The 25269-nt window shown below is 31.5% G+C and overlaps 3 protein-coding genes across 4 annotated transcripts in view; 2 read left to right on the top strand and 1 right to left on the bottom strand.

Moving 5' to 3' along the window:
* The window catches only part of LOC132915649 (cytosolic endo-beta-N-acetylglucosaminidase-like), a 592431-nt gene that overhangs the window by 83084 nt on the left and 484078 nt on the right, over positions 1–25269 (top strand). The window lies entirely within an intron of this gene.
* On the top strand, positions 15761–17396 carry LOC132915676 (uncharacterized). The gene is made up of 2 exons (XM_060975508.1): positions 15761–16275; positions 16372–17396. The coding sequence occupies exons 1-2, from the start codon at positions 15806–15808 to the stop codon at positions 16421–16423; spliced, it is 522 nt and encodes a 173-aa protein (XP_060831491.1). The 5' UTR covers positions 15761–15805; the 3' UTR covers positions 16424–17396.
* Positions 20650–23755, bottom strand: LOC132915653 (solute carrier family 53 member 1-like). The gene is made up of 3 exons (XM_060975485.1): positions 23605–23755; positions 23035–23126; positions 20650–22451 (listed from the first exon to the last, which is right to left on the bottom strand). The coding sequence occupies exons 2-3, from the start codon at positions 23101–23103 to the stop codon at positions 22197–22199; spliced, it is 324 nt and encodes a 107-aa protein (XP_060831468.1). The 5' UTR covers positions 23104–23126; positions 23605–23755; the 3' UTR covers positions 20650–22196.

The following is a 25269-nucleotide window of genomic DNA, read 5'->3' as shown; positions in this document are numbered from 1 at the left end:
ACATATTATTAATTATTACGCATCCTTTCTACATGCATACTAGGTACATACATGAAAATGAATTTTGCGGCAGTGTCAAAAATTTCATTACTGATACGTATACATACAGTATAGAGACTAATTTTTCTACATATTGGGTCGAAATTATGATTAAGGGGCAGGGGTGTGTAACGGGACCGACGCTCAAATCGCGTTAAGTGCACTCGTACCCGTCCGATCGTGAAAATTTAATTAAGCAACGCCCAGGCACAACATTTTTCCCTCCACACGCAAATAAAAAAAATAAAAAAAAAAGGGGCGTGTATAATGAATCTTCACTGGAGGTGGTCATCGTGTTATACAAATCGAGGTGGTATTGATTAACCTAACACAAGTGTATCCCAACATCGACAAGCAACCGAGGTGATTATATAGACGCCTAATGGTCTTAGGTATTCGATAACGAACCTGCGGTCAACGGGATAGTAAAGATACGGTTCTCCAAAGTCTGAGTCTGAGTCTTGGTTAAAATAAAACGTGTGACGATATTCACTGATCGTAAAGACGCCGTTTTTTTTGCTGATGAGATTGCAAGAGAGAGATCGTGTTCCGTCGCGGTGATACTGCAAAGGAAAATTATAATGGGGTGTGTTTAAGAGCGCGAGATTATCAGATTCGTCGAGGAAAACCTTCGCTCGGAAAGTCAGGGAAATGGACGTTCCTATATTAATTGGTTAATTTCTAGTTGGTGGTTAGAGAAAGATGCTAGTCACCCTCGAGAGAAAATTACTGGCGGGAAGCTTCATTAATAAGACAAGCAGATTTCCCGTACCTTCTTGTAGTGGGTGGTGGATTTAAGGACTGTTAGAATAAAGACTGTTTGCCCGTTTAAAGGACCTTAGTTAACTAAGTCCCTAAGATTTATAGCGAGTCCTCCGCGGCTACATTGGACGACTAGTTGTCGCCTCGAGCCCCCAACCTCATTAGCACAGATCTCAGATAATTATAATCGGGTTAACTTATAGAGATTAAAGTATTGAGAATTTTCTAAAGAGTTCCAAAGGAGAAGCCCGGGTGCTCTTTCATTTCCGACATGATATATTCCGTGATATTACGGAAATGATTGAAAGGATTGAAACGCATATAGATATGGTGCCTCTTAAAATGCTAGTGCATAACTATAGAAGTATATTCTTTTCTATGTAGAAGAAAAATGAAATTTATAAACAGTAAATGAATTAATTCATTTTATTTTATTTTAAATCCCCAATTACAATTAATTTAATTTTAATGGAACATAATATTTAACATTCCTCCGTTAATTAATTTCTAACGATGCTTGTATTCAATACTTATATTTATATTATATTATTATATTATATTTAAATACCATTATGTGAACGTTCATATTTTTAATATAAACATCAACATACAATATTCACTATAAACCGGTATTGCCAGTATTTCTCCAATATTAATTCATATAAACTTCTATCGCCATCGTTAATTTTTAAAACAGAAATAAAATTTCGTTTGAACTGCTACGATAATGTTCTCAGTTTGCCCAATATTTTCCCCACTTACAGTTCCCAGAATCAAACAAAACAATATCATATTATCATATTATCATTCATTGATATCATCATCGTAAACACCTACACCGTGGATATTTATACAAAATTTATAGGCATTCGCTAAATGTATCAGTATCCAGTAACTCAACAAAGGGGAAGTCTGTCAAACAATATAAGCTGCCTATTGAATTCAAAGGAAAGCTTAATAAATCCCCCACGCAATTCCTACGCATATTAAAGCTGTACCGAAGATTGCGAATTATCTGATATCTTCTTTTCTTTTCTTTTTTTTTTTTTTAGTTTATTTTGGTTTTTACAATTTGTCCCGAAGGACATTTGGTAATTTGGTGTTATATCTCATTGGTGATAAACAATATAAAATAAAACTAAATATAAAAAAAATGTCTTCGACGATCGCGTAAAACACGAAAAATTAGATTTATTGCAAATCGTTCGGGCATGTTTCTCGAGCAAAATTGATTTTTGATTGGCCCATCGAGTTTACGAAGCGATTTTGGCCAATGTTCACGCCCTCGAGATTGTCTCGGAAGAAGGTTTCGCAAGAGAACGGCTAACTCCAAGCAATGTATACACATAGAATGAATTATACATTCGTGCGTAAACTGCCTACGGATCACTTTGATACATAAACATGAAGGGAGGCATAAGCGAGCCGAGTTTAATACCATAAGATGAGCGTGCAACACGTAACGTAACGATCTCCTGTCAAGAGGAAGGGCTTTATTGTGAATGAGCGATCTCGATTGTCTGATTCCAAAAATGTTTCGTGCGCGTAAAATATTGAAGTGAAATTTTTTGTTGCTAGACGTATCGTAAGCGAGAACTGCGTAGCATTGTTCTATTCCGCGAATAAAACAATAACGTTGGTTGGTTTTTATACGTTTATGAAAAAGCTAAACATACAAAAATGAAAAGAATACACCATTAGCAACGTATGCAAAAATAGTATAAAAGATACGAGGTATAATATTTTTTTTTTTTTTTTTTTTTTTTTTTTTTTTTAGTATTTGGTATGTATGTATGTTATTTTAATTTAATTAAATAACACAGAGTTGAGCTGCACAAAGAACTTTCCTTTGATTTCATGATGAAATTATTTCGCACATTACTTTGAACGCTCTTCGTTACAATTACGGATACATTGTTCTCTCAACTTGTAAAGTTATTGTTTTTCAAACATAAATAGATGAAATTACAAATCGCTACTGTAGAAATTTGAAATGACACAACAGGTACATTAGGTATAATACGATATTAAGGAAAGTTTACGTTATGAGGTCTGCATATATTATAGATCAGATTGATGTTTTAAAAAGCAGTAGAGAAATATATTTCATATTGATATTATAATCCTAGTATTTGTATTACCTTTTTCAGTTTTTTATTACGTAGTCAGAGTTTTTTGCTGTTCAGTAAAATAGTAAAATATAACAGCAGAGAGAGTAAAGTTGCAAAATAAATTTACGAAGACCGGTAAGGTGAAAGGTTAACAATAATCTGACCTGTTAGAATTATGAGGTTTTAGTTTCACCCAGTGTGGCAGATTGACGTTCGTAAAACAGATCCATCAATTGTGAGAGTTCGCTCAGGCAAATGCGGAAGATGCGCATGATATCGTGATACACACGAGAGATAGCGTGTTCCACGCAAAAAGAGCGCACATTCTAGAGGAAGAGGGAATGTTTGGAATTTAGGAATAATCCTTATTGAAACGCTCCTAATGGATCGTGCGAATGAAGGACGCATGACGCAAGTTAAACAACATTTCTAAGAAAATATATTTTCTTAGAAAGCGTAAATGATAATGAACCGATAACAGAAAAATATTTGCTGTAGCGATCGAGATATAAACGTGTAGACTTCTTGAAGTCTTTAAACTTTTTTCAAAATTAAGGAATATGTATAATGCGTGGCTGGTAAATTATAATACGACTCCTCACTAATAACGCGATCATGAAGATAAGCACGTGTATTTGCCTGAAATATCACATGCGCACGAAGGGCAAGCCCTAGAAATCAATACGTGCTTATGGATGGATACTGCTTTAGGGCAATCAGAACAAAATTACAACGATGGCCAGCTCGTCGATTCACGGAATGTATAATCTTCGACAGAAGAGGATCGGCTCTGTTATGGTCGGTAAAGCGAAAGAATGTCGTCTCTAGTCCTTAAGGTATTGCATAAACGTTCTTTCGCAACTATTCTAAACATCAGTAGCTTGGACGTTTCTTTTGAAGCGTGCCTCCTCGACCGTGTTTGCGGCGGACGATCGATAACTTCCCCCTTCCGTCATCCATACCGCGTTTGCGCATCCTCCAGCTTCTATCCGCGCGTAGGAAGCAACACAGTGAGGGTTGAATTACGGTAGAATTTTACAAGTGAGTGTTGAATTACGGAAGAATTTTACAGGAATTATCAGAGGGTTCGGTACTTCCTGAAAAAATTTCTTTTTTTCTTTTTTTCTTCTTTTTTCTTTTCTTTTGCGTTCACTTATTCGCGTGGTTCGAAATTTCTGTAGTACATTTATCGATAATTATAAAAATATAAGTAAATATTACTAGAATTGATATCGCGAAGTCTTTGTAACAGTTGAGAGCAATATATATATAGTGTATATATTATCTATATATCTATATATAACTTGTTCCTATTTATTATACTATTTTCATCTTTTTTTCTACACATCTACTTACGCATCTGGTCGTCATATTGTAAGAATCATATGACATTGCTGAAAAACTGCAACAGTCAGTTTTTATATACTACTTTCAAATCCGGTCAATCATTGACTACAGATACGAAAAATCTGCAATTTGTGCACTAAGATTTGAAATTGGAGAGAATAAACAGGCAAAATGTACGTATATGTCTAACTTATAACCAATGGATCTGTCTATTGTAATACGATAATAGGGAGACTATAACGAAAATAATGTACACATAGAAATGTATTCAGATCCATAAGAATGATGACTCTAAAATTAACAATTTCCATAATAGGATATAATAGGAAATAATGTCATAATCAATAATGTTCAATTTTAAAGACGTAAAAATTGAAAAGACGATATACAAATATTTGAAACATTCAAAGTGTAGTATTTTTTATAGTATTTAGCAGGTGTATACGTATAAAAGGGATAACGTAAAAATATTTATTAATATAATATAATATAATATAATATAGAAAAATAATACGCAAATATTAGATACGTATAAATATTATAATACTATGCACATATGGAAATTAGATTTGTGAAAATTTATGAAAATTTATGAAAAATCTTATGAAATTTAGCGGAAAGATAAAAACTAAATTAAAAATAGCGAGGAGCAAAAATAAATTACATTGGCGGTTTAATATCTGAGAGGATTACGTGTATTGGTTTTGCAGCGGTATTAATTTTCTCTGGTTTTACGTTGGACTAAATTTTCTAATGTATATGCTCCCATATTTGATCGAAAAACACATTCCTCTCTTTCTGCAAATAATATATAATAAATAATAATATTTGCTGTAGCGATCGAGATATAAACGTGTAGACTTCTTGAAGTCTTTAAACTTTTTTCAAAATTAAGGAATATGTATAATGCGTGGCTGGTAAATTATAATACGACTCCTCACTAATAACGCGATCATGAAGATAAGCACGTGTATTTGCCTGAAATATCACATGCGCACGAAGGGCAAGCCCTAGAAATCAATACGTGCTTATGGATGGATACTGCTTTAGGGCAATCAGAACAAAATTACAAATTGTGTGCTAAACAATGGGAATTTGATAACTACACTGTAGACGCTTATATTCATTTATATAAGAAATTTAAAGATACAAAAATTTTCTTTATAAGAAAATTAATACTATTAACAACTTTAATCTGAATTGGAAAGCACAGGTCGTATCTATTATCAGTTATGCTTTAAAAACTTTCTCATTCAACCACAAAAGAAAGGTAAAAACAATTGCATTGGTCAAAGAAGTCTTGTGAAAGAATTAGGTATCGTAAATAATTAGACGATTAGATAGGAGTTTAAATAATTGGATAGAAACAGTTTAAAAAGATAGAAAACGGTCTGAATAAAACAGTTTTAGAAAACTGATTCTCAATTGAAAAGATTTCATATATCGCAGTTTAAAAACGCACATTTAAAGTTTAAAAAATGTATTCTACCAAACATGAAACATGCAGGTATGCAAACATGAAACCGGAATTTTTATATAGAAAATACACGTTTATTGTATGAAAATGATTAAAAATATTTTATTCGAAGTATTGTGTTGCCTTTTTTCATATTCTGCTCGTTTTTCGCGCAAAGCTTGATTCAAATCGATCGTTTGTTGCCGGCAGCGCTCGGTATTAACGGTTTCGTCAGGTTTTAACAGCTAGTAATATATCACACCCTTCTTATCCCACCAAACGAATTTGGTCTTGTAGTCGATGTTGATGGTTCTGGTGTTCTGCAGCTGCTCGTCATCTTTCACGCTTAGGATTCTCAAAATATATCGACTTTTCATCGCCAGTCACAATTCGGTGGAGAAATGATTTTCTTCTGTATCCAGCGAGCAGCATTTCGCAAGTGGTTCTTCCGTTTTCCTGCTGGCTTTCAAACGTATGCTTCTCGTGTCACGTTCAATCGATCAGCGAGTCGTTGTCGCGTTTGAGCGTTATCCTCGTCCGACGATGCTTGAAATTCGCTGTTTTAAAACTTTTTCCGTGATCTTCCACGTCATTCGTTCCTAGCGTCAAAATTGTCACTTTTGAATTTTTTAAAGCACTCACAGCAATGTGATTTACCAAGATAATTTACCTGACCGGTAAGCTTCGACAAGCATTCGATGCGATTCTGCAGCAGTTTTCTTCAAATGTGAACAGAAAATCAATGCTGTTCGCAAATCGTAGTTTCCAGGCATAAAATTCGACATATTCAACGCTATTACGAACTATGCTGTTCTATGAAACTTGAATTGGTGTAAGCGGAAAATGTTCGTGAGACGAACAGCTTGGGCCATCTATTGGCCAATTTCGGTTTCATACTTGCAGATAGAGATAAAGGTAAAATCAGAGGTAGAAAGTTATCACATTTAAGAAAAAGCTTAGAAAAAAGTTCAGAAACTTTCGATTATCAAAGGAATAAACTTATTGTTAATATCGAGCGGTATATAAAATTGTTTTAATATTTATATCATTCAATTCCGTTTCGCAACATTGTGATTACGAAAGGAAATTTGAAGAATTTGCATAGTATTTTTTCCGTCGCTATTTCCCCTTTCGCTCAAATTGTACAATTTTATAAAGTTTCAAGAAATTGTGCTGTTAGTGGTACTGCGATCAATTTGTTTATTTTGATATTTGAAATTGCGTTTTCATTACTTATTACTATCATTATTTATTTGAATTTGATACTTGATCCTTAGCAAAAAGGATTCTCCTTCTAAATAAATGTTTATACATACATTTATACAAGAAAAGATTGAGAAGCAAGTTTCGATTAATTTATATAGGTAATAATAATTTTATTTGACAATATATTACATCTATATTCTTTCATGAGAAAATGTATCTCTCATGCATATCACATCGTCTAAACCACCATTTCTTATCTTATTTTATTAACGTTTCTATTTTTATTTTATACTTTTAGTTTTTTATTTTATTCCCTTAAGGTAAATAATAAATAAACAATCAAAATTAGCTCAGGATATTCAGCCAGGTTAATTATATTTTGATTAGTCAGTTAATTTTAATTAGGAAATTGATAATTAATATAATTATTAATATACTAAAAGATATTATTTATTAATTACTAGATTATGGATGTTTATGCATTTATGGGAAATTTCGTTTAGAAAAACATGGAAAATACAAATCGTATGCAAGAATATATGAAATACTTATTTAAAAATTGAAAAAATTTATCGGTCATCGGACTTAAATTCCAAAAATAAATTGTACAGACAATACAGTTTATTAAGGAAACTGATTCTCCATATTAATTAAAAGCAATTGAATAAATATGGATTGTTAGATTCGTAAAATTTATAATAATATAGAAACGTATATAGAATTTAGAAAATTTAGAAAAATCCGTGAACGAAAAAGCTTTCAGAAAAATAATATATATTAATTCGAAAGAACACGATGACAAATAATGCATGGCATTGAACAACTGCATCTAGCATCTAGAACCATAATACATCAGAACATAGAGTTAAGACCTTAATCTTTTCCTTACTATGAGTCACACCCTTCGCATTCAGCTAGCGTTGAATAATGACAGACTATAGTCACCTTTAACGAAAGTAAATGTTAAAATCAGTACCAATAAAAATGAAGTTTCTTAGCTACAACTATAGATCAACATTGAATTCTAGTTTACTTTTCTCGTAGCAGTTCAGATTTCTACATAACTCGATAAAGTTTTCGACAAAGTTGGTCGATCTAAAACATAAATTAAAGATTGAAAATTGAAAATATTGAAATCTTTAAATACGATAATCGCAATAGCTTCGATGAAGACGGGATATAATTTTTTGTACAACTAAGATAAATACAAAATTTGATTAAAACGACTGTGTTTGGAAGATCTTATTATAGATTTCCAATTCTTTATAAATATGTATAATAACGTGTTTTATCTGTTTTACCTACTACTTTTTTAAATCATTAGCAATTCTGTCGCATTTTCCCATCATTTAATCATTATCAGTTTGTAAGACTGAAGATAAAATAAAAGAATCATTGTTGATATGTTTAATATCAGATTAATTAAATTGAGTGCGTTGAAGTTTTTATGCATTTAAACAAAAGATGCAAAAATTCAAAGAGCGCAGCAAGTTTAATATTTTAGAACGTACAAATATTTTTATCACATTATAGAATTTCCTCAAATTGTAGAATTTATAATATTATTTGTACGCGTTCTCCTCTGACCTGAGCAAGCAACTTTTAAGAAACTTTAAAAAAGAAACTAAAAAAAGCAATTTCTCTATTTTTACTTATAGATCGCTAAAAACCAAGGAATTGCCGCGAATAATGTCCGTTTAATCTCAAACTACACGCTTTGATATATAATAATTAGGATAAACGGATTTTTGTGCAATTTCCTATCTTTGTGTACTCGATTAAAAAAATGAAACGAAAATAGCGATTTATTTCGTTTAAATATCTCAAGTACTCTACGAAAAATATTTTACATATTTATATATGTTATGCGTAGGGCGTTCCGTTTTTAAGTTACATAAAGAACTCACAGACATGCTTAGCCTAATTTGCAAGCGTAATTAAAATGGAAAGCAAGCAGGCGCAAACCTTTAGTTGCCGCCCTCGACACGCGCGCACGCTGCCAGCGAACCACGTATCGCGCAAGGATTTCTGATCGGTCGTTGAGCAATTTTAGGGGTGTTCCATGGTGGAAAGAACGACGGCTATTGTACGGAGAGGGGATCGGAATAGTGGGGGGCAATCACCAGGGGTTATACCTTGATGGAAAAGTATAAAAGGGCGCAGAAAGGTGCGTGGAGTGTTGTAGTCACGAGCTATCCCGAGCGAGAAGACAGCAGTTGCAAGTTGTCCTCTTCGAGCCAACAACGCTCCGACTTCAGTCAGCGATTGGGTGTTGAAGAAGGCGGTCATAGAAGAACATCACCACCAGTCGAGCTCTCACTTTGCACAAGCATCCCTTGGCTTCACGGTCTCAGCATCTGACTGCGATCTGGACCAGGCGCATCCGCAACATCTATCCGCATTTATTTGCATTTATATGCAATTATATGCGTGCTTTCGACCAGTGAGGCGTGTTACGATTCCTTGCGGCCCTATCAACCAGCAACTTCGAACAGCTACATCTATCTGGTATGTATATTCACGAGCCTTTCGCAACTTTATCTGCAACCTACAAGCGCGCGATGTTTTAAAATGCGATATTTCGTTGCTAAAATTCAATTTTCCAATTTTCCAACATTCGAAAAAGAAAGATTTTTTTCTATCAGTTGACAATCCGAAACTTCCAAGCGCCGCGACAGTTTCAATGTTTCTGACGCTGCCATCTTTTGATGAATCGTTCGACGAGTCGTTCAGATAGTGAGAGATTTTTCTGACGAAGAAATGATTCGTTTGTGAAGATCGGGCGATTTTATTCGAGGCTGAGTTCGAAGGTGACGGAATCGTGCGATAGTTAATTTGCCGACGAATGATATTTGATTGGCGGATGATCGTTCTGACAGAGAAAATCAAGTAGAATGGTCGCTCGTTTTGAAAGAGAAAATTTTTTTAGCAGAAGAGATTTCTGATCGTTGGGAACGTTTTAAGCCAAAAAATTAAATCACGTCAAATTTTGCTTCTAACTTGTAGGTTGTTTAACGATAAGAGATTTTCTTTTATAATTTTGATTTTAACAACTATGTACACTGTTGAATAAGAAAGAAAAAGATGTTGGCTTATTATAATCTAGTGAATTATATTGAAAAAAAGGTTTATCGGTAGAAAGATTTTGTTAAATCAGATAATCGTCGTCCTGTGAAATGTTAATTTCAACAGGCAGGAAGTTTTTTCGGTTATAAATATGATATTTATTTTTTTAGTGAATTGTGAAACTAGAAATTTACAGGTTTGAGAAGTTAATGAAGTTGTTGTTAATAATTGACAAATTCTTGTTTAAGTGAACTACTATAAGAAGGTTTAGTTTAGCTGTTATTATATGAAATATAAAAATTACTGACGGAAATCGTTGCAAGGAAATTTTAATTGGTCACTAATAATTAGTTTAGATTGAGTTTTGTAAAATAATTTTAATTTTTTGTTAAGTAATAATAATACCCTGTAGAGTATATTAATTTTGACAGCGGGATAAATTCACAGTAGAAAACGTTTGTAAGCCGACATAGAAAGTATTGCATGTTTGAAGTGATCTGAACAAGTTGTTATTCTGTACTGCAAGATTTGATTTTGCGATATAATAAATTAGATAGGAAAAGAATATTTTTCGAATTAGAAATCCATATTCATAAAATGTTTCTTGCGATCTAATATTAGAAATTTTCAATGAACCGTACGAAGAAGGAAAATGTACAATTGAATCTTTAGAAAATTAAACAGGGATATCGTTGCGATCAAAAGATTTTATTTGATCGAGAAATCCTATAAGATTTCAATTTTCAGATACGTTTAACTTTGAAGAATAAGAAGCATTTATTATATTATTTGGAACAAGTTTGTCGTGAATTTTTATGAAAATAATTTACCTTCAAAATTTTCAAGGGTAGAGATAACACAACCGTAGATAATTAATAAATGTTTAAGCCAAGTAACAAGATCGCGTGAGTTATTCGAGATATAGCAGGTTTGCTAATCGAGGAAAGCTTCTTAAAACGAGGAAAGATCTTTATCGAGTTTAAAAGACAAGATTTATTGTTGGTGGATCCTCGGTAATGAAAAACGTAATTTAAGAATAGTGGATTTGGTTCTGGTACAATTTTCCTTATAATTTGGTAAAAGGTCTGTATAAATTATTCTGCGAAAGATATGTATCTATGTATGAATAATTTATCATAGTTCGACAATAAACTACGCGAAATGACTTGAAACATAATTGCTTCGACAAGATTGGACAATCTTCTTTCTTTTTTTTCTTTTTTTTTTTTTTTGCGATAATTTAGTGAAAAATGCGCGTATGCTATTCTTAGAAGAATCCTTAATCCTAATTAATAAATTACTTAATTTAAGAAAAACAACAAAATGACGTAACGATTTTGAAATTTTGAAATTTTGAAATTTAATGCAAAAATACTAGTCAGCGTTGTGAAATAATTTATATCAATCTAATGTTATACTAAAAAAAAAAAAAAAAAAACTGCCACACATATATTATATATAATCCCAATCCTTTGTGCAGAAAGCATTCGAAACTTGTGGACACCTGTTGTGAACATAGTATGTATATTGCGCGAAGCATTATGAAATTTCATTGGTATTATTACGAAACTCGACTATCACGACTATATTGGTAGAGTTTGAAACAATTCTGGGAATAGTACGTATACTATTGACAAGATATTTAGTAGAAGTACAATATTATATCTCGCAGAGAGCACAAAACTATTTATTCTATTATAACACTTAATTACTTTTGCTGTATACTGATTGTTATACTGAATATTATATGTGTAAATCCAATATGTGTAAATATCTTGTAACTTGCTTATACGCGTTTTCAGACTGCTTTCTTTTGGTCGTATCTTATTACAGTATCTTAATAAAATTTCAAAGTATCTTATATACACTGACACAAAATATAGACATAAAAGTTCTCTACGGTGAGTGTTCAAATACTTTTTCGCGTACCACTGTATATTATTACTACAGATCGATCAAAGTGTCCCAACACTTGTAAGCTTATGAGCTAGTTTTAATATACAATGCTGGTCAATAACGATTATTTTATTTTTTCTTTAATCTTGTTAAATATCTAACGAAATACGATTGGTTTAAAAATGATTCGATTACATTATAATTTGTATTGATAGCAGAATAACGATAACAGTGACTGCATTGACATTACATCGACTGCAAGATTATTAGCGACTAATTTAGCTTGAACAATGTACATTTATTAAATGGTAATATTATCATATTAATTGTTAATATCATTTATTTTTATTACAATAAGACTTACTACATTATACGATTTTCGATCATTAATTCTACACTCTGTTTTAAATTTAAACGTTATATGCTATGGCATTACATATGTACATTACTTGCATGTGAACACAATATATCAATTTTAAAGAATACTCTTAACTTAATTTATATTATATTCTTATGCATATATCTTATCATGGTTCTTAAAATTATCTTTATTTAAAAATTATCTTTATAAATCTTCTAAATTTAATTCCAATCTATACAAATATATACAGGTGAAAGGTGAAAAGGTGAAAAGGTGAAAGGTGAAAAGGTGAAAAGGTGAAAAGGTGAAAGGTGAAAAGGTGAAAAGGTGAAAAGGTTAAAAGGAATTAGAGAATTAATGATGGATCGAAAGTATGTTATGTTAAGAAAGTTAAGAAAATTTTTGTTGATTTCAAAAATGGTCATTTGAAAGATAAATGCACTTATCCTTTCTAGTGAAATGATCAAAATATGGTAATAAATGAACAATATTAATATTAAACGATAAGAGTTTTGTGATAATACTAGTATAACAGCACTAATATGAATTTTCAGTAAAACTAATAAATTTAGGGGCAATGTAAATTCTGTAAATGTTATTCAAAGTGTAAATATTAAATAAGAAGGTGGTACAAACATATTTCAACTCGTTTATAAAATAAACACTTTTGACAATAGAAAATACTCAAAGATCCACATTGTCTTAAATTGAAGAAATTCTTTGAATAGAAAATCGTTGATTCTAAAAAATAATGATGCAAAAAACATTCTAAAAAGGATAATAAAATAAATGGAAAAGTTTCTTTAGTTTAGACACGTTTTAACATCGCATCAACTCCATCACGTGGTTATTAGCGATAGCTAATAATAACAATATTAGCAGAAAGGAATTTATTATTATTAGGATATTCTAGTTAAATATCGCTAAATAAGGACATGCCTTTCAGGAAGGATAAGACGCGTGAAACTTGAGTTTTACCATTGAGATTTCCACCTAAAGCTCCTTTGATCTGGTATTTGTTACGAGAGTAATTGTATTTAAGACAATTTACAGAACATGTGTTTGATGGTAATTTGACAATTACAGATATCGTACGTTGGTTAGTGTTAGGTTTTGACGAATTAGATTTTGAGAATTAGATTTGTATGTGCAAGTTTAGTCTGACCAATTCTAAGTCTGTTTAATACAACTTCGTGTCGATGATCGAGATTCCTGAGACCTACGTTCTTGTTAAAAAATTCTTTATTTATTAATTCGACTGCATTCGAGACTGCTGAGTTTGTCCATTTCATTCGTTTGGCGATTCAGATTAAACATAGCTGTTCCAGTTGAATCGGAGATTTTTCAAACTTTTTTGTTAAAAATAAGGTAGGAACGTCCTTTGCTATCTTCTCCGCCAATTCATTGGAATATTCATCTATGCAAAAATAACTGTTTCACCTTCATTAATTACGGAGTGATTTGTTTCCAATATATCAAATGCGATATCATCAGATCTCTATACTTGATAAATGTGATAGCATCCCTGTTATCGGTGAGAATAGTGTGGTTTTTGATTGGTCAATTATAAGAAGTTGAATTGCTATTAATTCTGCTGATTTAATGCCAATATTGTTAGGTAATATAAATTTTAATATGTCATCTCCATAGATATAATTTTCCATAATTTTCCAGATCGGAATTTATCGAAACATGTTTGAATGACCAAAAAAGAATTTTGGAGAATCTATGCCAATAAATTTAAGTAAATTTAACGTCCAATAATCGAACTCTATTCCCCTTTCAATTCTCGAAGATGCTCCAGGCGTAATTCGTGGTTGCGGTCTGAATGCCTACGAGATTCTTGCGATGAATAATTGCAATAAGTGCCTTGTGTATATAAGGGTTATAAGGTGGTTTATTTTGTGATTAAATATGACAACTCTACTGTATTAATTTATTGATGTGTTTAATATAGATTCCATAAAGCTTAATAGCATAATTCTATTTTAATATAAAGATAAAAAATAATAAATTCTATGCCTCTTTCTATGCTACAGAAATGATTGACCTACTCGTCAATCGCACAGTCCAAACCAGTGTGCCTAGAAACCAGTGTGCCTAAAATTTGCACAGTATACTTCTTTTATGATGTAGACATGAAATAAAGAATAATTTATGGAAACTACAGATCCCAAAGGGGCAAAAAGAGGTCTAATTTTTTACAGGGTAACCGTATCTCTATGTCCACTAAGTTTAGAAACCTGAAATTCGACGTACAAACTTTCCACTAGAAATAAACGAACACGTGTTTGGGCGTTTTTCGAAATTGAACCCCTAGAAACTGTTTAAAAAGAGTTTAAAAAAATAAATATAAATTCAAATACTGTTATATTATAAAGTAAATTTAATAAGATCCAAACTCATGTTCGTGAATCACTGTACATGTCAACTATTGTCAAAGCTAACCCTGACAAATGCAACCACATCACATTCACATTGAGAAAACAGATAACACCAAACATCTTCCTGAACGGCACGCAAATAACACAAACAAGGCAAGTCAAACACCTTGGACTTTACATAGATACACACTTCACATGGGGAGCACGAGGCGGGTATGGGTTCTCAGTGCGTAGCATCATGCCCTGAGAAACCCCGATGTATCTGATGTTCACCTATAGTCGGGTGGCGGCTGGTCGGCGCTGTGGCGCCCGTCAGATCGCTGATCCGGTGCGGAGAACTTCGGAGAAGTTGGTGGGCCCATATCTGTCAAGACCACTCACCTCACCTTCACGTGGGGCTCCCCGTCACCCTGCATCGGTCCCGACCGGGATAGGGTGCGAAAGAGTGAGTGGCACCAAGACGAGAAGACGATAAAACAATTTTAGTAGTTAACGCAAGTGATTATGATCAAATTCTAACAATTAAAGTAAGCCCGATCTCTAATAAACTTAATTATATTATTAATATAACATATATAATACGAGAGACATCGTAAAGTCGGGTAGAATTTCTCTGTAACACATTAATTCAGTGGTGGATTCAGTGGTGAGTAAAAAGCAGTGGTGAGAAAACTGACAAAAAACATTACTTACAATGGTATCGACTGCCGATGTGAGTTTCGAGCCAGTATACAAGGATGATCGTGAGCGTGGCCATAATGACGATTTCTGACGAAGAGAGGTCACTTCACGTTTCTTCAGCTTCCGCCAGCTGGCTACTTTCTTCGGCAGACGATTGAACTCGACTGAACACAGAGCACAGCGCACGGAGCCTGCTTGCACCGTTTGCGAAAAAGCAGCAACGCGCACGAGCGAGTATTGACCAATCAGGATCGCGCGAATGGCCATTATTAACCCCACGCAACCCTGGCCTAATTTTTTCTCAGATTTAAAAAGTGCCTTTGCCTGTGTGCGTATATGAGATCCATGGATACCGTGGATACCATGGAAACCAAGGCAACCATGAATACCAAGGCAAGTCAAATACCTTGGACTTTACATAGATACACACTTCACATGGGGAGCACGAGGCGGGTATGGGTTCTCAGTGCGTAGCATCATGCCTTGAGAAACCCCGATGTATCTGATGTTCACCTATAGTCGGGTGGCGGCTGGTCGGCGCTGTGGCGCCCGTCAGATCGCTGATCCGGTGCGGAGAACTTCGGAGAAGTTGGTGGGCCCATATCTGTCAAGACCACTCACCTCACCTTCACGTGGGGCTCCCCGTCACCCTGCATCGGTCCCGACCGGGGTAGGGTGCGAAAGAGTGAGTGGCACCAAGACGAGAAGGCAAGGCACCAACACGATAAAACAAACCCTTGATGATGAAGATAATGATGATATGTCGGAAAATATAAATAATGAAGTTTGCGGTGCAGGGGAGGGATACCCCAGTACCGGCGCAGACGTGGGTGGTGAAGCGGGCCCCGCTGTGTCGTTAGCTTGTGACCGTGGCCGGATGGGGGTGGACCACCAGGCCCCCATTCATGTTATCACGACTGGTGAGGAGGAAGAAGGAGACATTGAAATGGAAGAGGCTCCGATAGTGTAAGCTACATCAAAATTGATAAATGACAAATTGATAAATGACAAATTGATAAATGATAAATTGATAAATGACTACGAATTATTGTCTTTTTACAGAATACAGCGAGGTGCCGGGTATTCAACCGCCTTGCTTGGAACGTATATATAATCAACAAATAAAGGACACGAAATACAGCACACTCTTCTCTTAATACTGAACATTTTACTAATGAATTATAAATAGCCTATATGCAAGTATTATTTACATATTTAATTCGCCACAAACTGCATACAATTATATGTAATCACATATAATTATATATAATCACATATAAAATAAATACAATTGTTTGATGAGATAAGCTACAAATACCACTTCCCAGTGACAATTAATCTAGAACTTATATTTGTCACCAAAAATTATGAACATTATAATGTAATGTGCGCTTTCCCTTTAATTAAAATTATAATACTATAATAACAGATAGACTGCACTGTTGCTCGTTGCAAAATGAACATCTTAAAATATCAACCCTGTTTCTACATACAACTCACTAATATCTATGTACAACTATTATGATACACTTTATACATTTCTCAAGTATGAATTACCACTACGTTCACGAGTGCTTAGAGGAAAACAAGATAAATATAATTAAAGTAAGTACAGGCGAAAATACTGCGGATATTTTTACGAAGGCACTGTGTAGAGAGAAATTTGAAAGGTTTAGGTCATGGATGAATGTAAACTAAGAGGAATGTAAATAAAGTAATAAGGTTTAAAGGTTCTATTAAGTAATTCGACAAATCATGTAAATCCGATAAGCAGACGTTAAGAAGCATCTGGAAGAGTCGGTTGACAACAAGCGAGCGTGCGAGTAGGTTTACGAGGTCTTCAGAGTATAACATATGTGTATAACTGTTGTGTGTTGAATAAAGTGAACTATTTGAATTTCCGAATATATATATGTATATATATATGTATATTGTTTTTGTACAAACGTTTTATTTTTATTTTTTTTAACCGAACTATATCCATCAAATAGTTGATTATATATAAGAAAGTAGAACTATAGCACACAAATAATTACGAACATTTTTATTTGAAGTTGGCTATGTGGATTTTTGTATTTTTTATCAGATATTGAGACAATCTTTTATTATATTATTACCCTCAGAATATTCTCTCAATTAACATTTACTTTGAATTTAATTTTTGATATAAATAAAACATTTTTTCGATCTTGTCAAGCATTTTTAAATGTTATAACAATAATAAAATTTTATTAAATATATATGTGAATTCAATCTTCTACTTTGTAAAAGATTGCAACATGCACAATTTATTTGTTGATAATATATACGTTCGACAAGTTTTATTTTTTAAATTCATTTATTCATGACATTACACATATACATTAGAGACGTTATAGACATTATTACACATATATATTGTAGACGTCACGTTAACGACTATACAATAGAATGGCGGCATTAAATTGGCATCACGTGTAACTTCATAAAAGATATAACTTAGAAAAAACGAAGCTGGCACCCCGCTGGGGGTAGCCTCTCACATGCCATATTTATTTTTATTTTATTTTATTTTCTTTTCTTTCTTTTTTTTTTCTCACCAATAAGATATAACACTTTACCAAATGTCCTTCAGGACAAATTGGAAAAATACCAAAATAAAAAGAAAAAGAGAAAAAATATATATATATCTACGTATATTTTTTTAGTTTTTTAGTTCTTTTATTAGTTTAGTTTACTACATGCAAAGCACATCCCAAAGATTGATTTCGTCTATTATTGTATAATCATTATTTTAAATTAAACATAATAAAACATGTTTTACAAGGTAAACGCAATATCTGTACAGCTTGCTACAGTTTTATAATTTCCTTAAGTTAACTTATGCTGTTTATGATATTGCAAAGAAACAAATCATATTATATTCATTAATTAAACAAAGAAATGCTATTACTTGTAAGAACCTATAGTGATTGGCGAGAAATATCACAATTATATTTTATATTTGGAATTTATTTCACAACAAATACACAGAGCTACATGATAAACAACAGAAAAAATATATAAATTTACTAACTTTTAAATCTTACTTATTAAATATAACCATATCTATACATCGAGTAACACGACATGTATCTATATATCTATTCTATGTATCTATGTGTAACAACAACAATTGTCTAACAAATTTTCAAAGCGTTGATAATTGAAATGATAAAAACTTTCTACTTTTAATACTAGATCAACCAAATTTAGATACGTTAATGAAAGAAGAATTTTGAAAATCAATTAAGGGATATGATACATAACAATAGATACAATTGAGAACAATTGCAACACGATAGAAATTGATACAGTGTTTAATAGTGTTCTAAATACATTTCATTATTGGACATTAGTTGTCCCACTGTCGGCCGGGTGCAATCAATATCAGCACAAAGTCTTCTGCCGCTGTACCTTCGATACCATTATACAAATGTATATAGTACTCCTCTTCTTCGCCGATAGTGGGCATTCTGTCCACCGAACTCGGAGTTCTTTGTGTTAAATATTTCTCTTTGGGTCGAATGTAAAATTAAATACCATTATTCATTATTCCTTTGACTATCGTTAAAGAATATAAATGATAATATATGAAATGATATTCTATCTAAATTAATTTTCTTTTAAAGAAATTTTTTCTGTAAATATATGTGTATAATAAGTATATTTCCAAAACTTATATTCATTCCACATATATTTTTGCTTTTATATTTGATTATTTAAAAGACCCAAAAATAGTAAATAGTTAATTTATTAATTGAATTGATTTGTAAATTACCATTCTATGTACCTATTCTTATTCCTTGCAGTAATGAAAATACAACAATTTTGTATGTTATTTTCATTAGTCTGTTTTTAAGAAATAATAAATATAAAAGTCGTTCCATTGTAGGATTATTTCGTTTTTATCATTTCAATTATCAACGCTTTGAAAATTTGTTAGACGCAAAATTCTTCTTACATTAACGCATCTAAGATTTAAAAGTTAGTAAATTTATTTATTTTGTCATGAATAAATGAATTTAAAAAATAAAACTTGCCGAACGTATATATTATCAACAAATAAAGGACGCGAAATACAGCACACTCTTCTCTTAATACTGAACATTTTACTAATGAATTATAAATAGCCTATATGCAAGTATTATTTACATATTTAATTCGCTACAAACTGCATACAATTATATGTAATCACATATAATTATATATAATCACATATAAAATAAATACAATTGTTTGATGAGATAAGCTACAAATATCACTTCCCAGTGACAATTAATCTAGAACTTATATTTGTCACCAAAAATTATGAACATTATAATGTAATGTGCGCTTTCCCTTTAATTAAAATTATAATACTATAATAACAGATAGACTGCACTGTTGCTCGTTGCAAAATGAACATCTTAAAATATCAACCCTGTTTCTACATACAACTCATTAATATCTATGTACAACTATTATGATACACTTTATACATTTCTCAAGTATGAATTACCACTACGTTCACGAGTGCTTAGAGGAAAACAAGATAAATATAATTTGTGTTTAATTAATTTGTTGTTGTTGGTGTTAAACGAGTCTGAAATGTAACGTTGTTGGGTCAAAGTAAATAGACTTTGACGAATATAAATTTGCTATAGTAGTTTCGTTCAACCGCCTGACAAGAGAACAAGAGTTCTTCCGAAGTAGGTACCCTGTACCTGTATATTTATCTTTACTTTTCAGTCGAACAAGTACCAGCTTACCATTCTTCTACAGTAACGTACCTCGTTAATTATTCCGAATATTTCATACGTCTTTATGCCTCATTTGTCTTTCATCGAGATAATATTAAACTTTATGACCCACCTTTTTTTACCAAAAGATTTTTTAAAAATCAATCAAACCTCACACTTTTATCAAACGAAGAAAATTGAAACTTGCTGTTTATATTACTATATAACAATAGTTATATAGTTCAAGTTAGTACATTAAATTACATCATATTTTCGTGTCACACTCAATGCAGTGAGGTTGCAGAAACAATAGGAGAGGAAACAAATTCAGCTCGGCTGAATATCGATTGACAAAAGTTTCAAGATAGACATTTTTTTTTCTTTTTTTTTTTTCTTTAATGTTGTTTTTTTTTACAATTTGTCCTGAAGGACATTTGGTAAAGTGTTATATCTCATTGGTAAATAAAAAAAAAATAATAATAATAAAATAAATATAGTGTTTTCCAAGTTATATCTTTTATGAAGATAGACATTTATACTAATGTGTTTTTAAATACTAATACATTAGTTAAATTACATAATCCATAAACAAATGTAATCGTACGTGTAATAAAACTATTTATTATTTATCTGTTGAAAAATATATAATAAACGTAAACATATTGAGTAATAAATATATAATTTTATTATACCATATAATAAAAATTATTCTATATTAATTATTACAATAAATTATTCCATATTTTATATTCTAGTGATAATAAAGATTATATATCTATAAATCGTAAATATATATTTTACAATATAATATGCACTAAAATTCCTTGTTGAAGATAATTACCATATTTAAAGTCGAAAAAGGTTCATAATATGCCAAAATTTATAGAAAGTCTAAGGTGATTAATAACCCAGATTAATGTAAATAATCAAATGTAATTGTCGCTAATGACCTCGTAATTAAAGTAACATCAATCATTAATAAAATGAAAGTACCGTATGCCATTACAAATTGCAAAGACCATCATTTATAATATACTTCTAGTATGTTATAATTTTTTGTTTTTGTTTATGATTGTCCAATGAATCTTCTTTTTCTCCTTTTTCTCCTTTTTCAATCTATTTAAGAATAATCGTGATATATCTTTGTTCTCTAACACTAATATCTTCTTTCTAATTCTTCCGAGAATTTTACGCAGTTTACATGTCTTTTACATCTCTTGTTATTTATCAAAATTGATAAATGACAAATTGATAAATGACTACGAACTATCGTCTTTTTACAGAATACAGACTCTGTAAGCTATAACTGGATCGTGTTACTCCTTAACATCAGTGAGGTATTGGCAGACTTCATCCTGGTACTGCTTAACTGCCACTTTTATTCAACTTTGTATCCGAGGGTGCACAGCTGTTTCCACATAGAGACAATCGACGACGTAGGAAACAATGATGAAATCGAGATGCGTGACATGGTCCAGCAGTGGGTCGCCCGACACAGCGAGATGCCGGGTATTCAACCGCCTTGCTTGGAACGTATATATTATCAACAAATAAAGGACGCGAAATATAGCACACTCTTCAACAACAAAACAAGATAAATATAATTAAAGTAAGTACAGGCGAAAATACTGCGGATATTTTTACGAAGGCACTGTGTAGAGAGAAATTTGAAAGGTTTAGGTCATGGATGAATGTAAACTAAGAGGAATGTAAATAAAGTAATAAGGTTTAAAGGTTCTATTAAGTAATTCGACAAATCATGTAAATCCGATAAGCAGACGTTAAGAAGCATCTGGAAGAGTCGGTTGACAACAAGCGAGCGTGCGAGTAGGTTTACGAGGTCTTCAGAGTATAACATATGTGTATAACTGTTGTGTGTTGAATAAAGTGAACTATTTGAATTTCCGAATCCCTTCTATATCTTTACACTAAGTTATTAAATTCATAGTTTAATAAACAGGATATACACAAGGCACTTGTTCAGTTCAGCCTCACAATCTTCAATTTTGATGCACAAAGGAAATATTAATTGTTCATAAAGTACGACCTGCACTCTTTCTGGCAAACTATTGCCTATATAAAAATTACATTAAATTTGGAATAATATTGCTTTGCGTAGGTTCTGATAATAAAACAATTGAACTATTTTTAACTGGCATTTGATATATCTATATCAACTGTTTCTTCTTTCAGCAATGCCCGTTTGTCTTCTTTACTAGTAGCTTGTCGTTTACCACCAACTTTACGTTTACCTCTATTGAGTACACCATTTTCTTCTTCACCCATCATACGCAAAATTTGCGTTTGATCAGAACTTTCTATCGGTGCGATCGAAATATCAAGAACAACACTTTCAGCTGACGGTGCTTCTTCTACAGCAGTATAGAGCATTGCCTTCATTTCCTATTAACCCAAAGAGGTCATTTTAATTAATAGTGCTCTGATCTTTCATTGTACAGAGTGTCTCAGAATAAGTAGGAAATATTTTGGGAGTGGCTTCTGTATACCTAAACCATAAAAAGTTCATATGAGGATATGTCCTATTTGACTTTCTTTTCAAATTATAACGGTTTTTCTTTTGCAATTTATATTTCTTTCCGTAGACAAGTATTGTGTTTCTCAAGTTTCCAGCAAATACAGACTACATCTGGATATTTAAACATGGTAAGACAGTCATTGGTAAGATATCTGCAAGCTTGCATTGGAATATAAAAATACCATCTCAAATACCTTTTATGAAAAGCAGTATATAATGTAGTATACAAAATAAAAGAATAAAAATTAAATCCACTATAACTCGAAAACAAACTCAAGTAAGATATATTTATATAAAGTCTTTCTATTGTTTATATATGCAGAAGCTACTCCTAAAATATTTCCTACTTATTCTGAAACACCCTGTGTATCTCCATTAGCATAGAAATAAATTTTTAACAAAGACAATTAAAATATAAATATTTTAATTTCCAAGGCTATTTTATTTTACCTCATAGCTTATGTATTGCTTACGCCATTCAGGCGTAATGTGAACAGACAGATGTTCTGCAAACTTCATCTTGCTTCAATTGATGCAATAATCTGCAATAAACAAATTCGTTTAAATTATTGCTAAAGCGATATAAATATATAATATTAAAAATTTCCATAAAATAATTATGTATATAATAAAGCATACATAAAAGAATGAGATATATAAGTGAAGTACAAAGTGAGAAAATCATATATTATAATTGAAGAAACTTTTTTATTTCTATAGTCTATATATCTTCATAAACAACATTTACTCGATGTATTAATTTATTATTACGAACAGCGTATACCAAAAAAATAACAATATAATAAAATGAGCAAAGTGAAATATTATGATAATATAATTGCAAAGTAGAAAATGAAAAGATGAACAATTTAATCAAATGTTTCGTTTCACGCTCGTCTTTAAGGAATTAAACCACGAAAGAGGTCACATACACATATAATGCACTTAAAACCTTTGTCGGCAGTACTAAATCAATATTTTCTGAATTCGTTTACTTCATGATAAATTATTATTACTTACATATTGTAAAGATATAGGAGGGATTCGGAAATTCAAATAATTCACTTTATTTCACACACAACAGTTATACACATATATTATACTCCGAAGACCTCGTAAATCCACTCGCACGCACCCTTCTTGTCAACCGACTCTTCCAGATGCTTCTAAACGACTGCCAATCGTCCTTTGCCTCAACTCAGGCCTGGACATGCCCTGACGCTTGAAAACACACACATTCGCATGTACAGTGTAACTGTATCATCTTCCTGACGCATATATATGGATGTCTTTATTCTTACTTCTTATGTTTAACTGTCAAGCTTTACACGACACATAGCACCATTGTTTCTTCATACGTACAGGCGATATTCATTAGACGGCTACAAGTCTTTTTATTACTTAATTTAGAACGTTTTTCGCAAATATAGATAGCTTCTAGTGTCCATCTGTTTAGTAAGGATTGACGAGAATTTTCCGATTAAATACCTTTGATAATGTCATCGCTCGAAGATTTATTTCAGTTAGATAAAATGCTTATATGTGATATGTATATAATCTATAATAGTTATATGCAGTTTATAATGTTAAGCATTCATATTTCGATTCTTACTTTACAAAAAAAGATTTTGTTTATATGTTTACGTACATATGTATACATGCATATTGAATGTAAAAAATATATCCTCATATATATATATATATTTATGTATATTGTTTTTGTACAAACGTTTTATTTTTATTTTTTTTAACCGAATTATATCCATCAAATAGTTGATTATATATAAGAAAGTAGAACTATAGCACACAAATAATTACGAACATTTTTATTTGAAGTTGGCTATGTGGATTTTTGTATTTTTTATCAGATATTGAGACAATCTTTTATTATATTATTACCCTCAGAATATTCTCTCAATTAACATTTACTTTGAATTTAATTTTTGATATAAATAAAACATTTTTTCGATCTTGTCAAGCATTTTTAAATGTTATAACAATAATAAAATTTTATTAAATATATATGTGAATTCAATCTTCTACTTTGTAAAAGATTGCAACATGCACAAATATATACTTAAATATATATAAACGGAACTATTAAATATATAAAAAATAAAATATTATAATATCATAAGATAAATAGTATAATGCGTAGAAAAATGTATAAAACATTAAAAATATAGTTTTAGTAGATTGTATGATAATTATCTTTTAAGAAGTAATTATGTGTATGTATAATCAATAATAGAAGAAGATTCTTAATGTAACTCTTTTCAAATGAAAAAAAAAAATTGGATTTTATTCATTATAACATATTTAATCTAATTAATATCCAGTACAACAAAAAGTAATACAAGACAAATAAGTGTACTTACGAGTTACGTTAACAATTAACACTACAAAGTTTACATTGATAATATTTTAACTACATGTATCATTTATTTAAAATCTAAAATGTTTTCATATATTTAGAGCCATTTTTGGTAATGTTATCTGGAACTTTTGTATCTGTCTTTTTTTCACGAACTATTTTCGTAAAATGATTTATGCACTTTTATTTGCTAACTTATACTCGTGTATATGATATACATATATATATATTTATTGTAATAAACCGTTTTATAGGGGGCGCTATACAAAAAATGCACATACTATATCAGCTATACATATAATATATATATA

This window comes from Bombus pascuorum, unplaced genomic scaffold (genome assembly GCF_905332965.1).
Source record: "Bombus pascuorum unplaced genomic scaffold, iyBomPasc1.1, whole genome shotgun sequence".
Classification (NCBI taxonomy): domain Eukaryota; kingdom Metazoa; phylum Arthropoda; class Insecta; order Hymenoptera; family Apidae; genus Bombus; species Bombus pascuorum.
Note: the sequence above shows the minus strand (reverse complement) of the source record. Positions and strands in the feature narration are given on the sequence as shown.